The 15,284-nt window shown below is 37.8% G+C and overlaps 1 protein-coding gene across 1 annotated transcript; it reads left to right on the forward strand.

The window, feature by feature from the left end:
• The first annotated feature begins 370 nt into the window (after positions 1 to 370).
• Positions 371 to 922, forward strand: LOC129752216 (uncharacterized). The gene has a single exon (XM_055748003.1). It carries the CDS (start codon positions 371 to 373, stop codon positions 920 to 922), a length of 552 nt encoding a protein of 183 aa, XP_055603978.1.
• The last annotated feature ends 14,362 nt before the right edge of the window (positions 923 to 15,284 follow it).

Below are 15,284 nucleotides of genomic sequence, written 5' to 3' on the forward strand. Positions count from 1 at the left end.
CCTTCAACAACGGTAGTAGGGCAGCGATTGAGTCGTCGCTGATCCAAATGAGGGTCCCGGCATATCTGTATCATATCTGGAAAGTTATTTCCACAATTGCCAACTACAATATATGACCAGTGAGGGCATACGGACACAAGAAGTTTCGGCGGGAGTGCCACTGGGGTCAATACTTGGCCCGGTCATGTAGAACATCACAAACGATGAGCTGCTACGAATGAGAATTCCATCGGGAGCTGAACTCGTAGAATTTGCAGATGATATAGTCCTCTTGGCGAGAGGCTCCTCGACAATAGAGGTACAGCTACTTACCACAATAGCAATCCAAGCTGTGGGAAGCTGGATGCGTCTAGCCCACCACAAAACTGAGATGGTGCTGATCACCAACCTGATACCACCCCAAATAGGCACCATTGCAGTTGGACCGTGTGATATCGTGTCCAAACGCGCAATTAAGTATCTAGGGGTGATGATCGACAACAGACTTAGCTTCACGAGTCATGTCGACTTTGTGAGTAAGAGAGCGACAATGGCCACGGCTGCACTCATACGGATGATGTCAAACTCCTCGGCAACCCGCAGTAGTAAGAGGAGGAAACTGTCAAGCGTGACCACGTCAATCTTGCGGTACGAAGCAGCGGCCTGGTGGCAGGCCCTGGGAAGACAATGTAACCTGCAGAGACTTAGCAGCATTCAGCGGCTGATGAACCTGCGGGTTATCAATGGATACCGGACCATCTCGTCAGAAAACGCCTGCGTACTGTCGGGCGTCATGCCTATCTCAGTTTTGCTAGGAGAGGAAGTCTTCTGTAACGACAACAAAGACACGCCCAACGTACAAGATCTTGCCAATGAAAACTCGATGTCTAACTGGCAGCAGCTGTGGAACAGCTCAGCGAGAGGATATGGACCCATCGTCTGAATTCGCACATCGGCAGCTGGATCAGGAGAAAACACGGTGAAGTGGACTTCCATATGACGCCATTTCTGACTGGTCATGGATGCTTCATGAAGTGCCATTGCCGGTTTAAACATGTCCCAAGTAACAATTTTAGCTTATTTATAGTCAGCAAAATGTCGTTTGGACCATAGCATTAATCTTCATAAAAAGCTAAAACACATTCTATATCATCACCTGGACTTTAATAAAGCCAAAATCAGGCTATTTGGCCCTATCCTAGGAACGTCATCATGACCAATCATTGTTAGTCATCAATATTGGTCACTAAAGCTTTTAAAAAGCTATTATTATTCTACTGCCAGTCAAGATTTTAGGTAAAATATATATGAAATAGTATCTTAAAATAAATGCGCCTCGTCAAATCTGATGGTCAATCATGATGGGATTGATGGAAAAAAGGCCTGAAAAAATATTTTCCAATGCTTGCATTGTGAATCCATCAACATGGCGTCATTTTGTACCCTTCGATTTTGCAACCAACATGGCGTGAGTCAATTCATAGTTTTATTATGGTTTAATGATGACCCCAAAAAAAGCTACGATTTGACGTTTCTCTCGCAAGCCAACCAATTACACGCTAAGGTTGAGTTCCTCATTTCTCAGTTGTTAATCATTAGTACAGTAAATGAGGACAGACTTTTTGAATGAAAAGGGATTGGTTTTAAATGACCCGTGGAATTAATCATGAGTTGAAGTCAAATTTCGTTGTCTGACGCCATCTTGATATCCAAGATGGCGGCTTCCGCTGAACTTTAAAATGGTGTAAATGACTTGAAATTGCATGAAACCCCAACAGAATGGGTATCGGGTGAAAGGGCTAAGCGAGTAGAAGTCGAATTTCGCTATCCGACGCCATCTTGAAATCCAAGATGGCGGCATCCGCTCAACTTTTAATGCTTAATGCTGACAAAAAGTCGCATTAAACCACCACTATACGAGTATTGAATGAAAAGGCTAAGCTAGAAGATGTCGATTTTTTTCTTTCCGACGCCATCTTGGAATCCAAGATGGCAGCTTCCACTGAATTTGTTAATCAAGGAAAATCGCTTGAACACAACTTTTTTCACGTAATACTACATTAAAACTACTATTTTAAAACAATTTAGATCATTATAAATCACTTTTATTATTTTTTCATTATGTTTCTAATGCATTTAGAACTTTTCTTGTTTTGTTTATAGTTTTTGATTTTTTTGCCATTTATGTAATTCTTTTATTCCTATCATGCTATTATGTCTAAATTGTATTGGTCTTATTCTAGCGAAAACTATAACGTTATGTTGTTTCTGTTAACCGTCTGATTTTGGCACATGTGCCAAATTCGATGTTGCCTAAATCGAATGTTGCCAAAAACGAACGGGGTCTGTATTGTGGTGGTTTTTGTGGGATTTTCAGTCACTTACAGATTTTCAGAGAAACGCGAAAAGAGATATTTGACTTCTATCATTTAGCCTTAGCACCCAATACAATATATTTGGGAGTTTCATGCTATTTTCATTCATTTACAGTATTTTTAAGTTCAGCTGAAGCTCCACCATCCTGGATTTCAAGATAGCGTCAGAATGCAAAAATAAACTTTTTATAGCTTATCCCAATTGACAAATACCCATATTTTGTAGGTTTCATGCGATATTCAATGATTTAGAGCATTTTTTTAAGTTCATAGAAAGCTGCCATCTTGGATTTCAAGATGGCGTAAGATAGCGTAATTCAACTTCTACCGGTTGATTTCTTTTAACTTATACCCCTATAATATAGGTTTTATGCGATTTTCAGTCATTTACAGTATTTTTAAGTTGAGTGGTAGCCGCCATCTTGGATTTAAGATGGCGACGGGCAACGAAATTCGACTTCTACTCGTTTATTTTTTTCACCTTATAACCATTTTGTGAAGGTTTCAAGTTATTTTCAGTAATTTACAGCTTTGAAAATAAAAGCGGAAGCCGCCATCTTGAATTAATGATGGCGTCAAGCTTTTTTTTTCCTACTATTTGGGCCCTTTCACTCAATACTCATATTGTAAAGATATTCATACCACTTTCGTTGATTTCAAGTTTTCAAAGATGTATTTTTTTAATTTAAACTCAAAACCAACACGCATAGCTTACAAAAAATGTGTAAAAAATGGAAGTTCCAATTCAAATATGTGCTATCTAATCTGAGCGTGTCCTGTTTTGACATTTTGATCGAGAACTGTCACTAAGTTTTATGGCGGTTTAATAATCATGCACTGTGTGCTATTATAGAACATGCAAAAGAAAGCTTGGAGCAAACTTCTAGGTTTGTGTTTTATTATAGTTTAAAAAATGCATTCACAACTCTTTCAAAATAACTAAAACAGCATGTTTAATAAAAGTTTTATTAGCGTTTTCAAAACCATCTGAAAACATATGGTCGAAAAAAAATTATAAGCATTCTGCATGACCATAATAAAACCGCCATAAAACGAACTGCACAAAAAAATGCCACAATTAAACCATGATAAAACTTCCTAATGCTAGTTGGCATAATCTGTGTTACTTGGGTCGTGTTGTTTCGATCTATTCTCAAGGGTTTGGAAAGTTTGACCAACATATTCTTTTCCACATGAGCATTGAACCGAATATACAACATTCGTTTGTTGCATTTCGGGAATGGGATCTTTTAGTTTTGTGGATATCGTCGATTTGACTTTATCACATGGCTTAAATGCGGCGATCACATCATGCTTGCGTAGTAGTTTTGCAACTCTGTCGCAGTTTCACGCCACACCACAAACACGCAAAACCCACCTCTTGTAGCAATAATCACTATTTACTCTTACGACACACTAAAAACCTCATCTAGCTTAACATGATGTCTACAGTAATATCACAGCTCGGTTTTCTTTAGGTATCACGGTAACTGGCAACTCTGCCTGGCTGCACTGCTTAAGAGGCGCATGGCAAAGGCCCGGAGCACCTCCGCTGTCTGCTTTCGGCTGGTTTTGTTCCTGCTTGACCAGAAGACTGAGCTGGACGCCATAGTGCGTTAAGCTCCCGAACAATGACCCTGTCGAACGTCAGTCACGGCTTTAGTATAACCTTATCCAGTACAAGAAACAAAATCTCACCCATTTGAGGCTGTCGGTTTAGCCAAATGTGTCGCTTCGAACGTTTGGTGAATTTGCATCCAGGAGACAACCTGCCATCGACTTATCTCTACAAAAATATGACCGTGCAGCGTTGTGATGTTTTCTTTTGTTGTCTTCTTCAATAAATTTTCGTTTATCGATTCTTTTCGTGAGCCTCCCGTATCCAATAAGCCGGGTTTAGATGACGCCGAGCACTCCTCACGAACCAGAGTTCTGCCTTCGGGTAGTATCTTCTTGTTTATTTTTCCCGTGTAGGTACATGTTGTTTGGATTATCTAACCTTTCAGAAGCCTCCAGAATCTGCTGCTGCTGCTCCGAATCAGCTGGGGAAGAAGGTCTGGTTGTTGTTGTTTGGCTGTGTTTTTGTTTTTGTAGTTACACGTGTTTTTGTTTGACATCTTACACTCTAAACTATTACTATACGAATTTGGCTCGATTTGACACGATTAATACATGCTCAAAATTAAACAACCACAATGACTTAATTTCAACGCTACAGTGAGCAGAACTGTTGCATGCTATATTTTTATAATTGAAGTTCTTCGCGCTAGTATGCTCCACGCCATACTCATAGACAAGACCATGTTCAACAATCTTTTTCCTCTAACGACTCAAAATCCGACCCTTCATTGCATTGACTCGATGTTAACGTACCCCTTCTCTTGTTGACCCAAGACCTAATCTCTCCACTTGAGACTTGAAATCAGACCCCGAGATTCGGGGCTTAAATACACAAATCTTTTCTCTTGAACATTCGAGGCTTAAACTCTCCTCTTATGAAACGAGATCAAACTATTTATCACCAGGTTACAAGATTCGTCTGCCTTCTTCTCTCCCTTTAGCTAGATACCCTAGGAATTTTGGCCCCGCCCTTTTCTTCTGCTTGTCGTGTGCCGGTGAAGTGTCACTTATCGAACTGAAACAATGTATTTGAGCAGTAAGAGAGGCACCTGAAGATAGACTCGAGAAGTCAGCCGACGTATGAAATAAAGACACACATTTTAGAAGTATGCCGATGTGCCTGCTGACTATGCAATGGGCAATACGTGTTATTAGTGTGATAAAGAGAGCAGAGTGGCATTGCCAGACGATGATAATGCTGATGAATATCCAGCGGCCTAGGCTTAGAGGTTAAGGCGTAAATCTTCGAAGGCAGAAGTCATGAGTTCGAATCTCTGTCATGGCATACATAGTACTTCTTCTGGAGATATGTGGTTTTAAAACTCGAAACATTTCAGCTGCCATTTCTTGAAGTTTGTACTCTTACATACATACACTCATAGTCATGTCTTGTCATGTCTTGTCATGTCTTGTCATGTCTTGTCATGTCTTGTCATGTCTTGTCATGTCTTGTCATGTCTTGTCATGTCTTGTCATGTCTTGTCATGTCTTGTCATGTCTTGTCATGTCTTGTCATGTCTTGTCATGTCTTGTCATGTCTTGTCATGTCTTGTCATGTCTTGTCATGTCTTGTCATGTCTTGTCATGTCTTGTCATGTCTTGTCATGTCTTGTCATGTCTTGTCATGTCTTGTCATGTCTTGTCATGTCTTGTCATGTCTTGTCATGTTATTATCTTCAAATGTTTAAATTACCTGAAGTATTGTATTGAAAATAAATAATTTATCGGATTTCGAAGTAATACAACCGATTAACTCAAGTCATGTCCAATCTATTTCAGGAAAGATTCTGAGAAGCAGTTTGAAATCTTTATTTAATGTATATAACGTGACTGTGTCATATGCGGGACAATTCCTGACATAAATTCTCTCCAGTAGCGAATGACTTGCATTGTCACCATCCATTACAGTAGATCATATCATCATAAGTTAACAATTTTCCTTGGCGGTACTTTACTCACATTGCATTGCTGTTATCGAAGGGCACATATTCAATATTAGGGTGGCGTTTCAAGGTTAGTCCCAAATCATGATTTCACTTTAGATAGAATTTAATATTCCAGACCAATTGAACAAATTAAGGATAAAATTTCTTTCATCAGAAATTACATCAAGAAAAACACAATCGAATCATAAATTCCACCCGAAAAAAACGGTCACACTCATTCGTTATCATTTTTCACACGATCCCGAGGACCGCATCGGTTTGGTTGGGAATGTGACATTTTTTCATCGCCACTTACTTTTTCCTCAATGTGTCTCTTTGAAGCTCTCCCCGAAGAATTGTCGACTGCTGGCTGAAAAGGGTACACCAGAGATGGAGCCAGCCATGGCGAATGCACATAAAATGCAATCTATATGTTAATACATTGGAATAATTTAAAAGTCTCCAAAGAATGGCTCCTTTGCTGCTCTCTTCGTTGTTTGACTTTGGTGGAATTTTTGCTCCAGCTTCGGCTTTCGGGAAATTTGCTGAATGAAAGTAACTTTTCGCACAAGTATTGAATCAGTTTCTTTTTATGAAGGATTTGGGTTCATTTAGAGATAAGCAGGGCACTTTACTCTCTCAAAATTCGTTGGGGATGCAAGAAAATCTGTAAGATTTAAGCATAATTTTTAATTATAATAATTTCGAAAAACAGTTGCAGCACAAACGTTTAAATACGTTATGTAAGGCTTTTCTTATGGCGACCGTCGTAATATGATACAAAAAAAATTAATATTTTGGTCATCAAACAGATAACTTATGATAACGATGATATTTGGATTTTTTCCCCGGGATTTTAAGAATTGCATTTTTCGTGATTTTATTGATTTTTATTTTTGCCATTTATTCATTTCTGTAAATAAACGTCATTTTTGTCATTTTTGTAAATTTTTAAAATTTTGTAGATTTTGTAAAATTTGTCAATTTTGTCAATTTTGACCATTTCGTCAATTTTGTCAATTAAGTCAATTTTGTCAATTTTGTCAATTTTGTCAATTTTGTCAATTTTGTCAATTTTTTCAATTTTTTCAATTTTGTCAATTTTGTCAATTTTGTCAATTTTGTCAATTTTGTCAATTTTGTCAATTTTGTCAATTTTGTCAATTTTGTCAATTTTGTCAATTTTGTCAATTTTGTCAATTTTGTCAATTTTGTCAATCTGGTCAATTTTGTCAATTTTGTCAATTTGGTCAATTTTGTCAATTTGGTCAAGTTTGTCAATTTTGTCAATTTTGTCAATTTTGTCAATTTTTTCAATTTTGTCAATTTTGTCAATTTTGTCAATTTTGTCAATTTTGTCAATTTTTTCAATTTTGTCAATTTTGTCAATTTTGTCAATTTTGTCAATTTTGTCAATTTTGTCAATTTTGTCAATTTTGTCAATTTTGTCAATTTTGTCAATTTTGTCAATTTTGTCAATTTTGTCAATTTTGTCAATTTTGTCAATTTTGTCAATTTTGTCAATTTTGTCAATTTTGTCAATTTTGTCAATTTTGTCAATTTGGCAATTTTGTCAATTTTGTCAATTTTGTCAATTTGGTTAATTTTGTCAATTTTGTCAATTTTGTCAATTTTGTCAATTTTGTCAATTTTGTCAATTTTGTCAATTTTGTCAATTTTGTCAATTTTGTCAATTTTGTCAATTTTGTCAATTTTGTCAATTTTGTCAATTTTGTCAATTTTGTCAATTTTGTCAATTTTGTCAATTTTGTCAATTTTGTCAATTTTGTCAATTTTGTCAATTATGTCAATTTTGTCAATTTTGTCAATTTTGTCAATTTTGTCAATTTTGTCAATTTTGTCAATTTTGTCAATTTTGTCAATTTTGTCAATTTTGTCAATTTTGTCAATTTTGTCAATTTTGTCAATTTTGTCAATTTTGTCAATTTTGTCAATTTTGTCAATTTTGTCAATTTTGTCAATTTTGTCAATTTTGTCAATTTTGTCAATTTTGTCAATTTTGTCAATTTTGTCAATTTTGTCAATTTTGTCAATTTTGTCAATTTTGTCAATTTTGTCAATTTTGTCAATTTTGTCAATTTTGTCAATTTTGTCAATTTTGTCAATTTTGTCAATTTTGTCAATTTTGTCAATTTTGTCAATTTTGTCAATTTTGTCAATTTTGTCAATTTTGTCAATTTTGTCAATTTTGTCAATTTTGTCAATTTTGTCATGTTTGTCAATTTTGTCAATTTTGTCAATTTTGTCATGTTTGTCAATTTTGTCAATTTTGTCAATTTTGTCAATTTTGTCAATTTTGCCAATTTTGTCAATTTTGTCAATTTTGTCAATTTTGTCAATTTTGTCAATTTTGTCAATTTTGTCAATTTTGTCAATTTTGTCAATTTTGTCAATTTTGTCAATTTTGTCAATTTTGTCAATTTTGTCAATTTTGTCAATTTTGTCAATTTTGTCAATTTTGTCAATTTTGTCAATTTTGTCAATTTTGTCAATTTTGTCAATTTTGTCAATTTTGTCAATTTTGTCAATTTTGTCAATTTTGTCAATTTTGTCAATTTTGTCAATTTTGTCAATTTTGTCAATTTTGTCAATTTTGTCAATTTTGTCAATTTTGTCAATTTTGTCAATTTTGTCAATTTTGACAATTTTGTCAATTTTGTCAATTTTGTCAATTTTGTCAATTTTGTCAATTTTGTCAATTTTGTCAATTTTGTCAATTTTGTCAATTTTGTCAATTTTGTCAATTTTGTCAATTTTGTCAATTTTGTCAATTTTGTCAATTTTGTCAATTTCGTCAATTATTTCAATTATTTCAATTATTTTATTTTTGTCATTTTTGTCATTTTTGTCAGTTCTGTCATTTTTGTCATTTTTGTCATTTTCGTTATTTTTGTCATTTTTGTCATTTTTGTCATTTTTGTCATTTTTGTCATTTTTGTCATTTTTGTCATTTTTGTCATTTTTGTCATTTTTTTGCATTTTTATCATTTTGGTCATTTTTGTCATTTTTGTCATTTTTGTCATTTTTGTCATTTTGGTCATTTTTGTCATTTTTGTCATTTTCGTCATTTTTGTCGTTTTTGTCAATCTTTCAGATGATCAGAGGAATGTTTTAACATATCCAGAAAATTAACAAATTTAATCAACAAAATTTTCTTATTTATTTCATTACAATTTTTTTTCCAATATTATGTTCAACAACAAAGATCGCATTCTGGCTTTTAATGTTTATGAAATGAAAATACAATTGAATTGCCCAGTCCTTGATCCTAAACATTCAAAATTTTTTACTTCAGTATTGGATTTCCCAGAATGGATATCGAACCAAGCTTTGACCAAATAAAAAAGAGTTTACAATCATAGCCCGTTAGAAGTTATGATCGTGGATCAGCTTTTATTGTCCACGTTGCTCTGCACTTGTGGTGTTAAAGTTAAATTTATCAAGGATTTAGATGTATTTTTCCCCGGTGAAAAGAGTTGGGCAACTGGCAGTTTTTTCCTGCTCTAACTGCAAGCAACCGCAAAAGTGGACTATACACGAATGTGTAACTTTTGCACTTTTTTTCTCGCTCTGGGAACGAAAACGACGGAATGTTTGCGCAAAAACTCCTGTTGATTCCAGGCAAACGTCATCAAATGTGCAAATGTGTGCTCTCGAAAATATATAAACAACTGGAGTTGGATCAAGGCAGAAGCAAAACAAAAAATGGAGGTTTGGCCATTTTTGCGGTGCCATTTGTTTCCTACTGATGGTGGTTAGCGCACTCCTGGGAGATGGATATGCCACTTCGTGTACTTTTGCCACACTCTTGAACCCGGGATCGGGACCATTTTTGGCAAAGCTGGAACCAACTCGTTCGGATTCTGATTCTGACTCTGGAGGAACTCTGGAGTTGTTTTTTTTCCTACGCTCGTTCTGACGCGGCGCGGTTTATTTTTGTGTGTGTTTGTTTGCGAGGCCCTCTCGGATGCGGAAGTTTACTCGTCCATTAAAAAGTAGGTACCGCAAGCAGACCAGAGCGTTTTGGGATCTGCCTCTTGAAAACCACCGGGTTAGTGACAGTGAAAGAAAAATATCTCTGAAGAGTCTACTGAGAATTGATGGAGTTTGTGTGGATGGGAATAAATCTGGGCCCGAGCCAGAGTAAAGTGCGAATCTGGCCTGGAGTCTTTTTTCGGTTTGCACTTGTTGATGATGTTGATGATGATAAGTGGTCCTTCGTTGGTCGGATTCTGTTTCAGGAACTTTCCAAGTGTTGGGCAACTTGGTTGCTGATGTTGTTTTTGCATTCTCGGAAGAAGGGCTTATGGTCAACAGCAACACGATACCATTAAAATAAAGTTGAGATAAAGTGGCTTTAGCTTTATCTCAGGTAAAAAAAGAGATCTTGTTGATTATATTTAACGATAAAGGAATCAATTCTAAATTTACATTTTTATTAGTTTGAATAAAAGCTTTCAATGTTCTTCTTTTACTTTTGAAGGCACTTAAAATACTTCAGGGTACCCTTTAAAAGACCCTCCGGTGGACCCTTCAGAAGACCCTTCAGAAGACCCTTCAGAAGACCCTTCAGAAGACCCTTCAGAAGACCCTTCAGAAGACCCTTCAGAAGACCCTTCAGAAGACCCTTCAGAAGACCCTTCAGAAGACCCTTCAGAAGACCCTTCAGAAGACCCTTCAGAAGACCCTTCAGAAGACCCTTCAGAAGACCCTTCAGAAGACCCTTCAGAAGACCCTTCAGAAGACCCTTCAGAAGACCCTTCAGAAGACCCTTCAGAAGACCCTTCAGAAGACCCTTCAGAAGACCCTTCAGAAGACCCTTCAGAAGACCCTTCAGAAGACCCTTCAGAAGACCCTTCAGAAGACCCTTCAGAAGACCCTTCAGAAGACCCTTCAGAAGACCCTTCAGAAGACCCTTCAGAAGACCCTTCAGAAGACCCTTCAGAAGACCCTTCAGAAGACCCTTCAGAAGACCCTTCAGAAGACCCTTCAGAAGACCCTTCAGAAGACCCTTCAGAAGACCCTTCAGAAGACCCTTCAGAAGACCCTTCAGAAGACCCTTCAGAAGACCCTTCAGAAGACCCTTCAGAAGACCCTTCAGAAGACCCTTCAGAAGACCCTTCAGAAGACCCTTCAGAAGACCCTTCAGAAGACCCTTCAGAAGACCCTTCAGAAGACCCTTCAGAAGACCCTTCAGAAGACCCTTCAGAAGACCCTTCAGAAGACCCTTCAGAAGACCCTTCAGAAGACCCTTCAGAAGACCCTTCAGAAGACCCTTCAGAAGACCCTTCAGAAGACCCTTCAGAAGACCCTTCAGAAGACCCTTCAGAAGACCCTTCAGAAGACCCTTCAGAAGACCCTTCAGAAGACCCTTCAGAAGACCCTTCAGAAGACCCTTCAGAAGACCCTTCAGAAGACCCTTCAGAAGACCCTTCAGAAGACCCTTCAGAAGACCCTTCAGAAGACCCTTCAGAAGACCCTTCAGAAGACCCTTCAGAAGACCCTTCAGAAGACCCTTCAGAAGACCCTTCAGAAGACCCTTCAGAAGACCCTTCAGAAGACCCTTCAGAAGACCCTTCAGAAGACCCTTCAGAAGACCCTTCAGAAGACCCTTCAGAAGACCCTTCAGAAGACCCTTCAGAAGACCCTTCAGAAGACCCTTCAGAAGACCCTTCAGAAGACCCTTCAGAAGACCCTTCAGAAGACCCTTCAGAAGACCCTTCAGAAGACCCTTCAGAAGACCCTTCAGAAGACCCTTCAGAAGACCCTTCAGAAGACCCTTCAGAAGACCCTTCAGAAGACCCTTCAGAAGACCCTTCAGAAGACCCTTCAGAAGACCCTTCAGAAGACCCTTCAGAAGACCCTTCAGAAGACCCTTCAGAAGACCCTTCAGAAGACCCTTCAGAAGACCCTTCAGAAGACCCTTCAGAAGACCCTTCAGAAGACCCTTCAGAAGACCCTTCAGAAGACCCTTCAGAAGACCCTTCAGAAGACCCTTTTTGCAATCTTTCATAACCTTTCATGTTGATTAATTTTCATCAATCTTGACAGCAAACGAAAATTGTCGCATTCACTCCATTGATTTTTCGGCAGCTTAACAAAAAAATCACTAAAACCTCGTTTCAGGTTGCAAATTGCGCCTAACGAACTTTTCACAAACTCTTGCCTCGTTCATAAAGGACGCTGAGCCACATCACCTGGTGGTACATGCCATTTTTTATTTGGCGGAGCTTTTTTTCTCAACCCTTCTTCAATAACTACTGGTTCCTTATTTTTCCGCTCATCTACATTGGTTTTGCGGGATTTTGGCCGGATAACACCACTCACGGTAATCCTATTTTTATGTTTCGGTTGGTAGGAAGACGAACTTTTCTTCCGCGACTCGTTAGAAGCACCTCTGTGTCCTAGGAAGTTGTAGCACATTGCTGCGATTGGCACTGATATTCATGTTCCCGAGAGATTTTTTTTTTCGGAACGGGTTGACTTCCAATGGCTTTGTTTGAATTTCAATATTGTGGCACGGTGCGGTTGATAGTCAAATGAACCAAAAAAATTCAAAGACTCGATCTCATGACCACTGGTTTAGAAAACTGATTTTAAGCACAAGTTTCGATTCTTGGAAGAAAGATTGCCTTAATAATGATTTAATACTTTTCAGTTGTGTTTCTTGCATTATTTTTTTTTATTGACCCCACTTTGATTTTGCTTAACTCCAGTAGGAAAAAAAGACCAACGAGTGGAAAAAATGGTGATGACACTGTGAGGCAAAGTTTTCCCCGGAAAGAATGAGTTTGTCTAGGAGTCTTGAATTCAATTTTCATTTAAAAAACTTAATCTCATATATAGTTCGGTCGAGGGGGTTGCAAGAAAAGAAAAGCAAATTGTTCAAATGTTTATCCCCGGGTATGTTCGATGTGTGATGGGATGGGATGGAAGCTTGCCAGGTTCGAATTGTTCAACTTTTTTCATCTTGCAATTTGCGCATCCCGGATGGGATAACCTTTTTTCCTACTTTGAAGGAAATCGGCCCCTTTCTTACTTCCGCCATCGCTCTCAGAGAGTCCTAGTGCTCCTGCTGGAAGGCGGACGAAAACATTCCATCGGATCACGGAATAGCAATAGTAGATACCGGGCTGAAACGTGTATACTTTGGCAGCCAACAGCCGGCAGCAGCGCCCTGGTCCTGTATATTTATCTATGTTGCTCTGTGGCCTGGTAGTGAAGGTACAATATTTGTTCCTTAATGAAATTTCCTTCCAGGCTTTTGTTGATTTCTGTTCAATTACGGGATGCTCTCTGCCGATTCAACGCTCTTTGAACTTCCGGTGCAGAAAACAAATGGAAAGCTGCATTATAATATTAAAATTCCGGGTACTAAGCTCCGGATGAGAGAGGGAGATTAAGGATTACATAATGAAATGCATCTTAAGAAACTAGTCGGTTCTAGTTTGTAGGTATGTTGACCAGAACTCTTCTGACGTTTCAAATGTTTAACTAGTTTTGAATTATTTGGAAAGTCAAATCTTCAATTTGCCTTCATATAACTGTGTAAGTATATATTAAAAAATAAAATCATTGTTTTCGAGGAAAACAAATCTCGTTAAAACCAAACTAGGAATGTTTTTTTAAAAGAAACGAGAAACCAGCAATCGCAGAAGCAAAACTTCTGCCATTCCTTAGAGGAAAATAAATATATGAACTTACTGAAAAGATACTAACAAGAATCAACCACATTATTGAAAAGAAAATGTGGTGAAAGTTTCGTCATTGCTTTTTTTTCTGCGCAAGAGTTTTTTTTTCTTCTGGTGTGTATTTTGTCTTTTCAAGTTTTCGCGATCTCTGTGATGGAAAAGTGAAATAACTATTTTTTTTTGCTCTTGGCTCAGATGGTTGGTTGGGTGAGAAAAACTTCAATAAAAGAGAACTAGTCAAAACTGAAACAAAGAAATTGCTAGTATCCGAGGCGCAGATGAAACAAATTCTGTATCGAAAAAATGGTTGAGCTGTTGGGGAAATTTTCAGAATCAATGTTTCAAACCTTGTTTGGGCGTATATGAATTTAAACTTTTCTAAGAAACTGCCTTGACTAAACATAGTTCAACCAGAACCCTCCAAACCGTTGAAGTTTGCCATCTGAATTTGATTAGAGAGATTGGCAAAATTATCCATCCATGAGGTTAGTACCTAAATTGTTTTCATCACATCGCACCTCATTATGCAAAGCGGATTTTTTTCTAGCTGGCTTGACTTTTCCCCTCTCATGGATCTGGTAATTTAATCAACAGTTTTACCATATTGGCACACCTGACGAAGTTCATCAGCAGAACAAATTGTTTAGCTCATAGAAGGTTAGGTTTATAAACTTGAAGAAGAAAAGTTTGGTTTTCAATTGGCATATCAGTTCTGTTTTATCTTAATTAATCGCACATACCAGCATCAGATTAAGGTTTTTGTTTACATGTTAACATGTTAACCCAGTGGTGAAATAAAATCATTTGGAGATATTCCATTTTTCTATGATAGATTCATTCTATGATTCATTGAGTAAACAAAAACTAAAATTAATCAGGAAAAAAATATGCAAGTAATCGAATGTTTCTCAAATCAACTTTCAAGATCAGTATCTGTATTGTTTTTAATTTGAGTAATGGAAATCATTAAACTAGCCTTCTTTTGATTGAAATATAGCTCAAGTCTTCATTTTTAAGATGAATATGTATTTACAGACAGACAGACAGACAGACAGACAGACAGACAGACAGACAGACAGACAGACAGACAGACAGACAGACAGACAGACAGACAGACAGACAGACAGACAGACAGACAGACAGACAGACAGACAGACAGACAGACAGACAGACAGACAGACAGACAGACAGACAGACAGACAGACAGACAGACAGACAGACAGACAGACAGACAGACAGACAGACAGACAGACAGACAGACAGACAGACAGACAGACAGACAGACAGACAGACAGACAGACAGACAGACAGACAGACAGACAGACAGACAGACAGACAGACAGACAGACAGACAGACAGACAGACAGACAGACAGACAGACAGACAGACAGACAGACAGACAGACAGACAGACAGACAGACAGACAGACAGACAGACAGACAGACAGACAGACAGACAGACAGACAGACAGACAGACAGACAGACAGACAGACAGACAGACAGACAGACAGACAGACAGCCAGACAGACAGACAGCCAGACAGACAGACAGCCAGACAGACAGACAGACAGACAGACAGACAGACAGACAGACAGACAGACAGACAGACAGACAGACAGACAGACAGACAGACAGACAGACAGACAGACAGACAGACAGACAGACAGACAGA

This window comes from Uranotaenia lowii, chromosome 3, assembly GCF_029784155.1.
Source record: "Uranotaenia lowii strain MFRU-FL chromosome 3, ASM2978415v1, whole genome shotgun sequence".
NCBI classification, from domain to species: Eukaryota; Metazoa; Arthropoda; class Insecta; order Diptera; family Culicidae; genus Uranotaenia; species Uranotaenia lowii.

Bases quoted from the DNA above. Each gene is read 5' to 3' on its own strand.
- LOC129752216 (XM_055748003.1), top strand. From the start codon at position 371: ATGGTGCTGATCACCAACCTGATACCACCCCAAATAGGCACCATTGCA.